This window comes from Magnolia sinica, chromosome 15 (genome assembly GCF_029962835.1).
Source record: "Magnolia sinica isolate HGM2019 chromosome 15, MsV1, whole genome shotgun sequence".
Classification (NCBI taxonomy): Eukaryota; Viridiplantae; Streptophyta; class Magnoliopsida; order Magnoliales; family Magnoliaceae; genus Magnolia; species Magnolia sinica.
The window spans coordinates 1,968,485-1,984,828 of NC_080587.1; the positions used below are offsets into that span (position 1 = coordinate 1,968,485).

Genomic DNA, 16,344 nt, shown 5'->3' on the forward strand with positions numbered 1-16,344 from the left:
TTCAGATTCCCATTGACAGTCCCAAATCCTCGACTAATCTTAGGTCTTGTTTAGGTAAATTAGGACCATTGCTGCATTTCTGATGTAGAGCGGGTCGCGGACAAGATGGATCAACAAAGGCCTGATCAGAAGCGGAAATGATGCGGACCATCAGAACTTAAAATGGATGTATCTCGCAAACCAGAATGAGCTATGAGACTACCATATATGATTTTGGAGTAGGACATGGTACTTTAGCCATGTAACCCAGCCTTTGGGCTTTAGGAGTTGTGCCCAACAGGAAAAGTGCTTAGAATAATTAGGAGAACATCATGGTTCAGCCAAATATGACACTTAACTATTTTTGGCCAAAAATCATGCTCACTAGTAGACATGACCATCTATAAATAGTATGTTTACTATTATAGTAAGTAGCAATTTCTAGGAGTTTTAGTTGTAGTTTGATATCAAAACTTCTCCCATGGCTTAATATCCCTATTTAAAGGGTTGTGAAGTCGTTTATTTCATCTATTAATCAAAATTATGAATTTTATAGAATTTATTTTCCATTTTCCTTGCTTTTTCCTTATGGATTTGAGAGGTCTATGTGAGGAGTCCAGAGAAGCTCCATGGATTCGGAGCAGTTATCCTTGAGGAAGACAGTGATCAACCTCATCATGTTAATCCGTGTCAATTTCGCATCTTAACCATATATTGAAAGCATACAATTATCTGGCCAATCAACCATCGGCCGGGCTTGTTAAAACGAAAACCCAAAGTACATCGTGCATATACTCCATATACTCTGGCCGACGGTCAGAATTATGGTCCAATGTGCAATCCATCATTAAGCTAGTGGTTTAGCCATTAATGTCCATGTTGGGATTCCTGCGCAAATTGGGATTAATCCCACAATAGAAAAGATGGTTTTACCACTTACAAAAGGCTGTTTGGATGCACAAGCAAATTGAATTTCAAAAATTCAATTTAATCAAAGAACAAATACCAGCAGCAATTAATGATGTTTTTTAGTAATGAAGTAGCCCTCAGATCACAGTTCCCTTGAGCGATCTAAATTGCAATTTGGAGCCCAAACACTCCATACAGGCATGAGTAATCTAATTGCAATTTTGAGAACAAGGCTCGATAGGGATGCTAAGCATGGTAATTGTAATTGCAATTTTTTAAATTTTTTTTTAAATGCAGCCGAAATGATGATTATGGCTGCATTTGGATGTCCCATCAAATGTAGTAGAATGCCCTTCCGCAAAATTTGCTGGTCAAACCTTAAACAGATCCAACAAGCATCGAAACCATTTACAACATGTTGTAGTTCTGGTTTTCTATGCCACACCAAACGCACCCTACATCCAAACAGATCGTGATTTGGTTTACATCCAAAGGCAGCCTCGACCCAGGGCGAGAGAGTAATAAATGTACATAAAAACAAAGCCTCAGCGAGAATTAAAAAAGAGAAAATAAAAAAAAAAACGAGCAGCTCGTGTAGTTTTTTTTGCAAGGCTCCTTAGAAACGTATACAGCTAGCTACCCCAAGAGTTCAAAGGAACTCAGTTGGGCGGAGCTACCCAAACACGACGCAAAATTCAAGAAACCACCCCATTCAAATCTACAAAATTGCATATTAACACAGTTAGAAAGGGGCTGAACTTGTTCTTCGGAGCTGGTACTTTGGCTCTGGAGTAGGTGCACAGCGCAGAATCGTTTCCACTTCCTGCAAGAGAGGATTATGCCAAATCAGGGTTTTTACTAGAAGAATGCAAGGAGCATTCAAATCACTCACTCACAAAGGAAGGAATTTTTGTTAACAAGAGAATGAGCAATCCACGTTCTAATCATCTTACAAGCTACAACACCCAGAAACAGTTCTAATCATCTTAAAGCGACAACACCCAGATACAGTTCTAATAATCTTTACACGCTACATCACCCAGATACAGTTCCAATCATCTTACAAGCTACGACACCCAGATACCGATATGGGTATGTGATTGGAGTACGGCTCTCCATTTTGCATAAAGGTCAGGATGCAATATGGACATGGTGAGCTTTGCTCGTTACACACCACCATGCAGCATGGCACGATAGGTCCAAAGCCCAATCCATAAATCAGAAAAGAACCACTTTTTTCTCTTCTTTTTTTTTTTTTTTTTTTTTTTCTTTTTTGGAGGGGGGGAGGACATGAAAGGATCCCTATATTGATGCACTAGCCCAAGAATCAGGTTGATCTACTGGTCAGGTGAGCCACAGTTTGCAAAACAAATGTAAAGTTTACCCATTCCACCTGTTTCCAGTATAGGGCCCCACATGCTGACCAGACTATGATTTACTTATGGGAAGACACCTAGAAGATTGGACCAACCTGATGGATGCGAAGGATCTCACACCTATGTGCCATGCTAGCATATGTGGCATGTACATGAGCTTTATTGTGCACATGTGTGTGCGCTTGCAGCAAAGCCCCGGACATGGCTATCCATTTATAATTTCAGTTCATCATTACTCGTGCTGTCCATTTGTAATTTCAGTTCATAATTTGCAAGAGATTCCATGGTGTATGTTCTTTACATATGACATAGTTTTAATTGAAAAGCCAGAGGGGTGAACACAAAACTAGAACTATGGAGGGATGCTTTACAATCCAAAAAAACAACTGCGATTTTGGTAACAATATGAATGGAAACGAAGAGTTGTTAAGATTGTTGACCAACAACAAGTACCCAAATTGACCATTTTTTATATATTGGGTCGATTTTTCATGCAAAGATTGAGAACGACATCACCCGTAGAATTAAAGCTGGGTGGAAGAAGTAGAGATGTGCCTCCGGAGTTTTATGTGATCGCCGTGTACCAATCAAAATTAGGGGGGAATCTCATATGATAGATATAAGACCACCCATGTTTATGGGACGGAATTTTGAGCAGTTAAAAGATATGTTCATACGATTAGTATTGCTGAAATGAGGATGCTGAGATGGATGAGTGGCAAGATGATGAAGAATCGAATTAGAAATGAATGTCTTTGAGGGAACTAAGAAGTAGCACCAACAAGTAGTGAGATGAGGGTAAGCAGACTTATGGTTTGGCCATGTTCAACCTAAGCCAAGAATTGTGCTGGTTAGGAGTGAGTTCAAGTTGAAGGCTTTAAAAGGACAAGGAAAGGCCCAAAAGGACATAGGGGGAGGTACTAAAAAAAGACTCATGAACAATGGTTTAACTGAGGATATGGTCCTTGATAGAGTGGAATGGTGGAACAAGATTTGTGTACCCAATCCCAATTAGTTGAGATAGGGCTTAGATGATGATGATTGCAGTTTTTACAGATACAAACACAAGCATATATCATGGAAAGAGAGGGAATCCTCAGAGTTCCATAAAGAACGAAACTAATACAATAGGATTTAGTGAGAACATTTCTTATATAAGTATGCGAGAGTACCTTGTACCAGTATTGGTATCGTATCATGTCCAACACGATACATTGAGCATGCACAAGTGTACGAGTATCATGGCTTATGAGATATTACTTTTGGTTATTCTTTTCTTTTCGCTCTTTGACATGCAAGGAAAATGACAAAGAAAAAACATGGAATCCACATCGAATCATGCTTAAAAAGTTGGAATTGCATTATTGAGATCCTCATTACTAAAAGAAGAAGAAGAAGAAGAAGAAGAAGAGCCCCAAAATGTAATGGAAACTATTTAGTCAACAGCATATTTCTAGCAAAGGGCGAAAAAACATAGGTACCCTGGTATAAATGACACTATAGAGCCTTAAAATATGTCTAGTAAAAAGTAAACATATTCATCTGAGATTACTAAAATTGGGATCTCCCAGATCAACTATCAAAAAAGTTTATGGGATTTACCCCTGAAAGTCGGTGATAAGGTGGGGTTGCCACTTGGGATATGTCCCACCTGCAGTAGGGCTGTCAATGGGTACCCGGACCTGCAGGCATCCAATAGTCCCAACCATGTAAATGCCCTCATTTGATGTGGACCTGACCAGACCTGATTCAAACAGGTATAATGACCCAATCAGTACCTGAGCCAGGAAGCTGATCAGATTCAGTCCTGGGTCCTCAAAAATGAGACTCAGACCCAAAAGGACCTGGACTCAGCAAGACCCGGACCCAACCAGTTAACAGCCCCAACCTGCATGCAATGGCTGCTGACAAGACCACATCGTGTTTTATGTTGGACCACCATTGCAGCAACCAATGGATTGCTGTTCCTCATGCAAGATACCGTTCTCTTCCATACATCAACATAACAAGACAATACCAACTGCGTTAAGGGCATGTTTGATTTTCCAATGTAATCGTAAATGCCTTGCAAATATGTAATAATTACTTCCTAGGGTAATTACTTCATCATCCCCAAGGGTTGATTTGACTCCTATTTTTTTCAACACTAAAATCGAGGTTGCCTACAAATATATGTGGAGCCCATCATGAAATATGAGAATTATTCACACCGTCCATCCGGTATGCCAACTGAATTTAGGGCATGAGTCAAAAAATGAGGTAGATTCAAAGTTCAAGTGGACCACACCATAGGAAAAAGGGAATTAAACACACACACTATTAAAACTTCTTGAGGTCACTGTTTACTTTGGTGTGGGCCACTTGAATGTTGAATTTGCCTTATTTTTTGGCTCATGCCTCAAAATGTTGTGGTAAAACGAATGGACGGAACAGATATATCATATACATCACAATGGGGTCTAGAAATTTAAACTAGCACTTTTAAACCAGTTTCCAAGACAGAAATCCCGATGGATTTTCAAACGGGTGAAATGGTAATAATTACCCATTTACAGGGTATTTACACTTTCTTTAAAAAATCAAACAGGCCCTAAAAGTGGAAGTGGGTTTATCTATGGCAATTAACAAGTGATGAAAATATGGGGCTTGCAATTGCCTAAATGATATAGCAACCTTTTTATACTCATGTTTCAGCACATATCATGAAACTTGTTTACACAGCTTTTTAAATCAAATATGCAATGCATGGAACTAGAGATGTTTAAGACCATGGTGGATGCAAAGGCTATTGCAGAATCGTGGGAAGAGCTGTTCATGAATGAGAATGTCTACTATGCCCAAAAACTAAGAGCGGACCCCACATATGACATCATATACACGAAGGAATGCTCATTCCATATGAGACCATAATGACAAGTTCACCGAGTAACCAATGTTTAATCAGTCATCGATGGAGGATACAAATATTATTGTTGGGGGTAAGGTGGAAAGTGTCATTTACCCCGATCATTTCTATTTCAAGTTTGCTTTAAGTTGTAGAGTTTTGCCAATCACAAGCATGTGTATAAGGCAGCCCATCTACATGCCACCAAATGTGCCCATGTAGCACATTGACACAACATCCAAGACATCCATCAATTGGGCCCCACTTTATAGACTCCCTAGCCCAAATCATGCATGCCCACCAATACGGTTTATGAAACAATGATGGCTAACCATCCGATTTTCTAATGTTGTGGCCCTGCCTGATTTTTAGGTCGGGGCACCTACAAAGTGGGACCCACCTGATGGCCTGGTTGGATCTCATGCCGTGTGCCTCATCGGCACATGTGGTGACATCTAGATAGATTTATTATACAAGATAGTGCAATTAGAAACCCTCTAGTTAACATAAACTTCAATTCAAATGAAATAAGAGAGAATACATCATGGGAGAGTCCAGAATGAGTCTCTACACATAAAACTAAACTTGCATTTCAAAATGTTAGCAAGTATACTATAAACATCTAGCATCGAGAGTCCATAATCTAATAAGAAGAGGGAGCAGCATGGGGATAGAAGGTTTGTGCAACAACCTTGATATAACCTGTTTAGCCAGGTGGCCATCTATCCCATTGCTTCTTCATCATCTAGGCCTTATCCCAATTAACTGGGGTCAGCCACATGAATTTTGTACCACCATTCCACTCTATCAAGGACCAAACCATAGGTCATCAAGTCTTTTTACTACCTCCATCCACATCCTTTTCGGCCTTCCCCTTGCTCTTTTAGAGCCTTCAACTTGTACCAACTCATTCCTAACCGGTGCAATTCTCGATCTCTACTGCATATGACCAAACCGTCTAAGCCTACTTTCTCTCGTCTTATTAACTATTGATGTTATTCCTAAGTTCCCTCGAATGGATTCATTTCTAATTCTATCCTTCCTCATCTTGCCACTCATCCATCTCAACATCCTCATTTCAGATACAGATCCTATGAACATGTTCTTTGATTGCCCAACATTTTGTCCCACAAAGCATGAGTGGTCTTATAGCTATCCTATAATACTTTCCTTTTAGTTTGAGTGGTACATAACAATCGCATAAAACTCTAGAGGCACATCTTAATTTCTTCCACCCACTTTGAATTCCCAACTTGATTCCTTCCCTTCAAAAACAATGAGAGAGAGAGAGAGAGAGAGAGAGAGAGAGAGAGAAGAAGAAGAAGAAGAAACTAACCTAGATTCTAAGTCTACCATTTCATCAATGCTAAAGGATAATCTCTAGGGACTTCTTTCATCTGATGATCCCGTTTGACCACATTAGGCAATCAACCCCTCTAATTTTTTGCATAGTGGCATAGCGAATATTCTCAGAACTTGCCATTTGAAATAAATAAATAACCTTCTGAGTTCATAAAGAGCCTGCACTTTGGCTTCTCTTGAATCTCTCTGCTTGGCCATGGCAGAATATGCCAATTTGATGACCCTCTAATAGGGCACCCTACAATTACCATTAAAATTCATATTAAGCGGTTTGTAGCTGATGGGAGATCACATAGTAAGAGTGGGTGTCCCTGACTCTAACCCTCTTCAACTTGGACAAAAAGCAAACCAGCAATAATCCATTCAGAAGGTAGAAACTGTCATGGAGGAGATGCATTCCATAATCCTTTTTCACCCATTAATAAATCCCATCTTCCTCAACAACTGAGGAGCGAACAATCAAACATGGCCATAAGCATTTTTCAATATCAAGTTTGCAAAGAATCCAGCGCAATTCATCCTTCTTAAATGCCCACTTCCAACCAACTCCCTATTTTGAGGAAGGGACCATCCAACTTGGTCCACCTTGTACTCCTTTTTAGAAGAGGTTCTCGAAGAAACAGATATTATCTGAAAGATTTTCCTTCCTACAACTTGTCATCTTTCATTGATCCTTTTGTATGATTTATTTCCTCCTTGTGCATTTGCAGGTTGCCAAAACAGACAGACTCACACACAAAAATTAATTCAAAAGAACAAAAAATTGTTTTGTCTTCTCCATAAGCTACATGGTCTTGAATTTTACCATCCAAGTCCTCTCTTCTTTTGTTGTCTTTTGTGGTTAGCATCCCTTGACAATGGTTTCATTTCAAGGGAAAAGTTACAAAGGGAGTTTCTTTGGAGAGGCTCTGAAGATAAGCATAAGTTCTATCTCATGGGTTGGAGTGAAGTGCGTAAACCTGTGAGTGAAGGTGAAGGGATCTTTTCAGAAGTGATTGAGGAGATTAGGGGTGGAAGAAGATGGCTTTGAAAGCAGGTGATGTCTGGAAAATGCAGGGAGGTTGGTTAACCAAGTCCTTTTCTCTGTATAGAGCTTCAGGTGTTTGGAAGTCAGTTTTTTCGCATGTTGATCTCTTCACGAATAAAATTGTTTTTTGGTGGGTGATGGCTCATAGTTTATTTTGGGAATATGTATGGTGATTCTGATAGGCCACTCTACCAGGCTTTCCCTAGATTAGCTCGTTGCAATCAATAGGAACGCACTTGCACCATCTTGGGTAACCAAGTAGTTTGGGCACTCTCATGCCACAAGGATTTCGACACACTCTGGCTGGTGAAAGACTCCTCATTCGATCACTAATAGAGTACTCCCTCCCATGTGGATCCACATAGGGTGCGTTTGGATCAAGTAATTCAATAATGGCAATGGTGGCCATAACAGCCACTACCGTTACCGTTACAGTATGGGCCCGTAATGGTCATTACGGGCATTTTTTTTTCTTTATTTGAAAAAAAACAAAAGCCTATATCATCTCTTTAACGAGCCATTATGGGCCATTTTTTCCGTGATGACCGTTACAGTCCGTAAGGCACAACGGTTCCCACTGTTGGCGTTACTAACAGCATGATATCCTCTTCATCGAGAGTGCGTCCAAACTTTGAATTGCAATTAGTGGTCTGGTGGAGTGGAAACAATCAAATTGTAATTTCTTTCCTTGGCATTTGTATTGAGGATTTGGGCTCCAAATTGCAATTGTGTTACTTTCAAGTTCAACCGATGGTCATGGCAATTTGAGGGCTACTTCCTCGTTGTGAATGCTAGCAGATCCCATTGTAAGTAACATTATGGTACTACTCCAGACCTTTCCTGCAACCTGCTATACTCGGCCTTATAAAGTAGCATATGGCAGTTTGCTTCACAAAAGTGTCACTTCAAGAATATCATACATGGGCCCACCATATGAATATTTTCAAATTGAGGCCGTTGTATGAAGGTACAGGAGTCCTACACTGACACATACAACCTGCAAAATTTATCAAGATCTTCAAATTGTTTAATAAATAAATAAAACCAATAAGGTAAACTCTCCCAGTGTTGTCTGCATTTTGATACTAGATCTAATGCTGAAAATGTTACTCATATATCAAGTCAGAGTAATGTCATCAAAGTACAAACAGGTGCCGATGGCAAGGTAGCAGTCATGCGCATAACTAAAAGTCCAGAAGCTTCCTCGTTTTTCTTTTTCTTTTTTCTTTTTTGTTTATTTATTTTTTGGCATGGGGGAGTTGTTTTACTTTGTACTACTGATCAAACACCAATGGACTTTTAGGAACAGATATTTCTAGTGAAATACCAATGAAACAAAAGAGGGAATTGTATAGGATAGCTATAAGACCAGCCATGCTATGTGAGGACAAAATGTTGGGCAGTTAAGGAAGAATATGTTCATAGGATGAGTATAGCTGAAATGAGGATGTTGAGATAGATGAGTGGCAAGACAAGGAAAAAGTTAGAAATGAATGCATTCGAGGGAGTTGAGGAGTAGCACCAATAGGTACAAGACGAGGGAAAGCAGATTTCGATGGTTTGACCATGTGCAACGGAGACCAAGAACTGCCCCAGTTAGGAGTGAGCCGGTACAAGTTGAAGTGTTTAAAAGGGGAAGGGGAAGGCCCAGAAGGATGTGAGTGGAGGTAGTAAGAAAAGACTTGATGACTTATGGTCTAACTAAAGCAATGGCCCTTGATAGAGTGGAATTGAAGAATTGGATTAGCCAACCCCAATTAATTGGGTTAAGGCTTAGATGATGATGATGATGATGATGTTTTCTAGCTTTGCCACCAACAAATCCAATATTCAAGATACTCTTTAACAGTGGCAATTGAAATGCACGGTACAATAAAGTCCAAATTCAGGATGTGAGACATCTTGTGAATCAACTTCACAAAATCATGTGTGATGAGCAACAGATCCCAAATTACCCAAAAGAATCACTGCTTTTTGCAGCTCAAAGGAGGAAGATTTCTCAAAAAACTTGCAGATACAGAACATACTCTCATTTGTTATCCCTGAAATGGTATATTTCTCTTTCTATTTACAAGAAATAAGTAATCTAGTTTTGATACAGATTCAAGCCATGATCTTAGATTGAAGAGAAAAGTTAGGGATTGTTTGGATGTACCCAGAATCAGAAAAGGAAAGGACTACAACCCACCAAATGTATATTTTGCAGAAGCAGAACCATTTGGCATCTCCCGGAAAATGCAGATGGTGCGATGCACTAATCGCACCCAGCAGCAAAATCCACTCCAAAATGAGAATGTGATCCATTATGATCCCATTCTCATGGGGATCCAAACAGGCACCTAAATCTTCATGAGGAATCAGTATCATCTGACAGGAGTATATCTTGAATACAAGCAGAGAAAAGAAGGGAAAAAAAATAAAATCCCAAGGAGAGATGAAATGCCGACCTTCTGCTTCTTGAGCCTTTCATTTTCTTCTTCCAGACGTGAAACCTTGTTCTCCAGCTCGTTCGTGTACGCCTGCCACAATAAGGAATAAATTCTCAGTCTTAAAAAAACAGAAAATGGAAGTAACTGGTTTTCAAAAGAAGCAACCTGATTTTACAGGCCCACCTGCTTCCTGGCCCGTGATCGAGCAGCAGACTCCCTATTCTTGATCATCCTCTTCTGCCTCCTCTCGACAGTCTTCTCGACCACATCGCCCGGTGCAACCCGCTTTCGGCCTGGTGTCTGTGTGTCCGACAGAGTGCCCATCAATGGGGATGACAAGCCCATCTGATTCTCGGGATATGCAACATCCAAAAGCGGGCCCGCACCACCGCCAATGCCCAGAGGCTGTGATACGGGGCGGCCCGCCATATAAGTGCCCATCATATTTTGCTGCTGATGCTGAGGCTGTTGATGCTGCTGTTGATGCAACAATGGAAGCTGATACTGCTGCATCCAAGGTGGATGCTGTGGAAAGTTCTGTGGGCCCACCATTGGATCGGCGCCCAGAACAGAACCCACATTAGAAATCCCTTCCAGATTCTGCGGATCTCCCACGCCCTTCTTTTTCCTCTCTTCAGCCACAATGCCAGCCTTCATCAAGAAATCCTCCAGCGTCATTTCTCCGAGCGTTGGCTGCCGTTCCTTCTCTCTCCTCTCTTCTCTACCCTTCGACTGCCCCTGTTGAATATCTCTCCACACCTCATCGACCGTCTTCTTGCTCAAGGCCTGTGTCAATGTCATGCTCCCCTGGCGATGCAAGCCAGACGCTGAGCTGACTGGGCCTGGCAGTGCAGAGTTCTCCGTGTCCATTCCCATCACCGGATTCACTTCGACAGACCACACATTCTTAAGAAGCTCGTCAAGATTCATACTACTCAACGGTTTTCCTAAATCTCCTAACTGGTTTTGAACTTCATCCAGCGTGAGGTTGTATAGAGAGCTTTGCCGAGCGAGTGGCTGGAATTGAGATTGCTGCCCATTGCCTTGAGAACCCATCATCTGAATTCCCATTCAACGGCAATTTCACCCCAAACAGACTCAAACTCAAAAAAAAATCAAAAAACTAAAACTAAAAAAATAATTCCAAAAACTAGTCTAATAGATTTCACTTTTGGAATTGAATATCTCCACCCAAAATTACAACCTCATGCATGAAAAAGAAGAGAAGTGGGAAAGCCCATGAAACATACCAAACCTTATAATCCTAAGAACTTCCCAAAGAAGCTAAAATAGGGTTTTTTTTACAAAAAATCTTTCATACGAAAATGCCCATCCCACATCACAGACACCAAGAAAAACCCATTAAAAGTGCTCAAAATGGGGTAAATTTTCACCTTTTAACCCCACATGAAAACCCATTTCTACCATCAATCAAAACCCTCAAAAACTCGTGTAAATACAACACCGAAATCTCCAAGACATCCAACACAACCCATTTCTCACCCAAGGCAAAAAAGGAAAAAATAAAATACTCAAAAATGATAGCTAACCCCACCAAAATTCAAACTCATTAACACCGTACAAACATTAACATTTTTCAAAAACACCCAAAAACCAAATCACGCCAACAGAACCCACAAAATCAAAATATGGTAATGTCTCTTCTATATGTATATATGTATTAGTCCATGGATTTCTTCTGAAACTACCTTCTTCAAATGATATAAAATCCAAAAGTCAGCCATCTAAATAGAAATAAAATCAGCCCATTGTACTTACATGCTGTTGGCTCTAATCTGAGAATCTAGAAACAAAATCACCCAATTCAACGCATTTGCAGTTGGAGCAGTGATTTGAACCAAAACCCAGATACCCAAATTCAGAAAAAATAGAAATAAAAAAGTCCTTTATTTATATGGACATGGACAAGATCACTACGTGGTGTGTTATGAAGCTGCTTAAATAGTGGTGACTCATCTGTCATCCAAGTGGCATGCATGTATGTAAATCTAGACCCTTCAAAGTATGCGAGCTAATGAAAATGACCCTAAATTGGACAATCCAACCATCTAATTGGTGGATAACAAGGAGAAGTTTGTAAAGATGCGGTCCAGATTCAATGACAGGTAACGGATGGTTAAGATTTTCCGATGATCTGCTGAAGTAGGTATTTGAACTGTCATCCATCCACAGTGGAGGATGCATAATTTTGATGGTCAGGATTGAATTGCATGTCTGCAATATGTATAAAAGGATGAGTCAGCATCATTTAAGAAATTGTGGCAAAACAAACAGGGAGAGCTAGTGTCATGGCATTCACATTTCTGCATGGGTCAGGAGGTGACTTTGGTCTTTGATGTGTGTATATTTGTTTGTATATATATAGGAATGATAAACCACGCATGGTTGTACGTCCAACTAATTGCATGTGAGGTCCACTATGTATTTTGTATAATATTTCCCTTGTCCAACAAGATTTTTCCACGGTGAAAACGGGATGTTTTGAAAATTAGGTCAATCCAAGGATGAAAATGAGTAGGCCCACTTCAATGTAGAGTTTTTTTTTTTCATGGTTTTCTGTGCTACTGTTAGGTAGGTTGCATTAGAAATGTTTAGATGCATAGTCAATGCTGTTGGTGTCTTGAGTTAAGTTACATTGAAGAAGTTATTTGATGCTCTAGAAAAGTGTAATGTGCATGTAGTCAATGTTGTTGGTGTCTTGAGCTAAGTTACATTGAAGAAATTATTTGGTATTCTAGAAATTGTAATGTTCATGCACATGCTCAAAATTGTATACTTACTTGCAGACAATTGATAAAAGGCTTTAGGAAAAAAAAAAATATCATATCTTAGACCTACTTTAGGCCTACAGCCAGATATCAATTTTATTAATAAGATTTTATTTCTTTTTTTTTTTTTTAATACCTATCTACTTATATAACTTATACAGGTGTTCGAATTTAAAAATATATTATTAAAACACAAAACATTTATCATTGAGCTAGGTAACAAGATTCCACTATATTTAGCGCAAGCACACACAACCTTATGTCACAAATCCATTTAAAACTACATCAATTTATAGAAGCCACCCTCTAATAATGTCAACTACAATGTCTCGACTTATTGTTATAAGATGTTTTGAAATTGTGGCCGGTTGTATCCGGTGTTATATCTCAATATCAAATCTATTTATGTGATGGGATTCATCATAAATAACATATGCCAAAGAATTTTTTTTCAAATTGGAGTACCTCATTGCTGATTCTGACTTTTTTAATTGAATGGCAACCGCCTTAGTAGTAGTTATTTTGCAGTCCAATGACCAAAAAATAAATAATAAATAAAATACTAGGATATTTTAATCTCCAATATTTTAGAGGTAACCATGTCAGCTATGTATCTCATCAATTTTGGACCAGTAAATGAACCCATGTACAATGGCTATAGTCTGAATGTATCCAATAACAAGCTAGACATGCTTTAGCAAACATCACCTCTATTTTGTTGAATTTGGACCTTTGAATATTTTCCACTTAAAATATAAAATGGATGTCAATCAATCTCTGTCATTGATCGCATTTAATTTTCAGTCAATCAACCCATTTTAGGTGTGGATCACAATTTCAACGGTTTGATTTGAGTAGCGTGTATTCCACTTCTGCAATTTCTGAGCGCATGTGCATGACGCTCCATACTCTCCTAGACAACCAAAAAAATTCACTTCTCTAAATGCAATGAGGAAGTTGGGTTTTACTCGTTCAAATGTGGGGTAGAAAATGGGAAGTGTTCTACCAAAACAGAACCCGGGAAGTGGGATCTGAACGTAGCTATGTTTGGAACCAATATAGGAGCTTTCAGTGGAGGGATTGTAATGATACTCTGGTAGAGTTCAGTGGATCATACTCATGCATGTTAGTATCATATTCATGGGATACATCTAGTCCATCTAAACCTTCCAATTTGTGGGGCCCATCTTGATAGAATTAAATAACCAAATTAGTCGGACATTTCTAATCTTTTTAATCAACGATCATTGAATCAGCATTTAAAACGAAATAAGATGGTTAAGATCCAAAACCAACGGCTGAATATCAATAGATCGGAAATGTTAGGATCTTTGATCAATATAAATTTGGGTCTACCATCAGGTCCACAATTAAGACAGTGTGGGTCCAGTCCATGTGTTTGTACCTTAGAAATACAGTATTGTTGAGATAGTATACGTCAAAAAATGTGATAGCCATACATTAAAAAGGTTAGTATAACATTTTCTTTAAAGCAGTTCAGTTGAGCTATGTGCGACTGTATGTTGTTTTGTACACATGCATTGTGGGTACAACATGTACCATATATCTCACTGCATCACATGTCACAGCAAATTTTGAAACGCCCCCCATTTGTTGTATATGACATATACAAAGTTCAAGAACCCACAAGTTTCATGCACATGCACCACATGTGTCATCGTCCTATTTCAATTACTTGACATGTGTCACATGTGCCACCATCAATCTATAAGCAAATTGTGTGTTGCACATGCTATTATGCTAAATGAAGCGTTAACAAGGGTTAAATAGACCAACTTGCAACGGTCAGAAAATAGGCAGAAATTAGGATCATTTAGTAGAATTGAGCATAAGTTCGATGGGATTAAGCAACATAGGATTTAAGTGAAGATGTTGTTGATGAAATTTATGTTCCAAATCGATAGGATCAAATAGTTCTTCAAATCCATCTAACATCTCTTTGATCCCATCAAACATGACTTCGATCTCATCGAGCATTTTGGTTTTTCTTTTAAGAACTTGTTGGACATTTAAATGTCCAAATCAATAGCATCGAATAGTTCTTCAGTCTTATCAAATGTACCCTTGATCCCATCGAACATGTCCTCAATGCCATCAAGTAGATATGGTTTTACTGTAAGAGCTTGTTGGATAAATTTCAATGTCCAAATAGATCCCATTAATGAGGGTTTTAATCCTATTGAAGCCCATTAATAGCCTAACAATAGAATTTAGATCCTAGCGACAAAGCCAAATGAGATAATGCTCTTTTGTTCTTCAATGCCCGGGTTTGACATTAATACGAGAGATCGGAAAGAAATAGTTGCCTGTGTAGTACTACATTAGCAAAGCCTTAGTGCAAGCTAAGAGATGATGCCCTGACATAAAAAAATAAAAATAAAAATAAAAAATAGAGCTAACCCTAATCGTATCATCACAATGTCTCTGACCATACTTTCAGGCTCACACCATCATTATTCCAATCAGCCAATTGCTTTGCCAAGTACTCCAGAAACCCAAGGCGTCGGGAAGATTGGCGAAGTTGGCAATTGAGTTCGATGTCATATATCAACCTCAAGCTATGATCAAGGGGTAGGCTCTAGATGACTTCATCGCCAAATTTACTTACTCGGTGCCCTTGGTAGAAGACGACGATGATGTAGGAGTTCCTCTGCAAGAATGGTTCCTCCATGTGGACAGATCCTCAAATTCAAAAGGTAGTGGAGCGGGGTTGATACTCGTCGCACTTGACCAGACTTGCGTATAATATGCCCTGAAGTTCAGATTCCTGACATCCAATAACGAAGTAGAATATGATGCACTACTTATAGGCCTAAGATTGGCCAAAGTAATGGGGGCCCTAGCCTTGAAGATTTACTAATTTGCTTGATTCATCTCTATGTGCTTTTGCAGTTTCCCAACAGTTTGTCCCTTATAGCTCTCTCTCTCTCTCTCTCTCTCTCTCTCAAGTGTTGTCTATATAAGGAAATATAGGGAGAGAGTCTAAGATATTTCGCAAGGGGAGAGGTCTTGTATGGTGGAAGAGTGGGAGAAAGTAATGATTCTTCAGTTTCTTACTCTTGTTTTAATAAAGAAAAAAGCTATTTAATATTATTGCCCTAATGTAAGTATATTGTTGAATCATTTAAATCTATATGCCTTTTATTTCTTTAAAAAAAAAAAAAAACTTTGGCCCATGTATTTTTGTTTAGCTCTCTTTCTTTTATAATTAATTTTATTTTGTCTACATTAATTAGATGCGGGTGTTTTTCCACAACATGCATATTATGCACCAAAAATCTTGATGGTAGACTCATCGAATCAAGTTTGAATAGGGACTAATAGACTTCTTTTCTAACTACTTATTTTTCTCATACAAATTTAACTTATGAACCAGTAGAACAACATTTATAATCCATCACATGTTCACAGTGTTAACCTACTTGATGAATGATTTGATCTGTAGAATTGGAAGACATTCACAATAATATATAGAATTATTTCATACTTCTGTAGTGTATGGCATTTGATAATAAGTATACAAGCACTTAAAAATTACACAAGATATGTATTAAACAGACTAAACTAT

The 16,344-nt window shown here is 38.9% G+C and overlaps 1 protein-coding gene across 7 annotated transcripts; it reads right to left on the minus strand.

Annotated features, from left to right (window-relative positions):
• Positions 1-1,275: 1,275 nt before the first annotated feature.
• On the minus strand, positions 1,276-11,886 carry LOC131227328 (ABSCISIC ACID-INSENSITIVE 5-like protein 2). 7 transcript variants are annotated; one of them, XM_058223111.1, is made up of 4 exons: positions 11,746-11,886; positions 10,150-11,025; positions 9,985-10,056; positions 3,848-3,946 (listed from the first exon to the last, which is right to left on the minus strand). In XM_058223111.1, the coding sequence occupies exons 2-4, from the start codon at positions 11,023-11,025 to the stop codon at positions 3,863-3,865; spliced, it is 1,032 nt and encodes a 343-aa protein (XP_058079094.1). In that variant the 5' UTR covers positions 11,746-11,886; the 3' UTR covers positions 3,848-3,862. The 7 variants fall into 7 exon arrangements, 5 of the variants coding, with proteins under 5 accessions (XP_058079093.1, XP_058079094.1, XP_058079092.1 ...); XM_058223110.1 differs by lacking the exon at positions 3,848-3,946 and adding an exon at positions 1,276-1,711 and having other exon boundaries at positions 10,150-11,878; XR_009162204.1 differs by lacking the exon at positions 3,848-3,946 and adding an exon at positions 1,695-1,711 and having other exon boundaries at positions 10,132-11,879.
• Between the last annotated feature and the right edge of the window lie 4,458 nt (positions 11,887-16,344).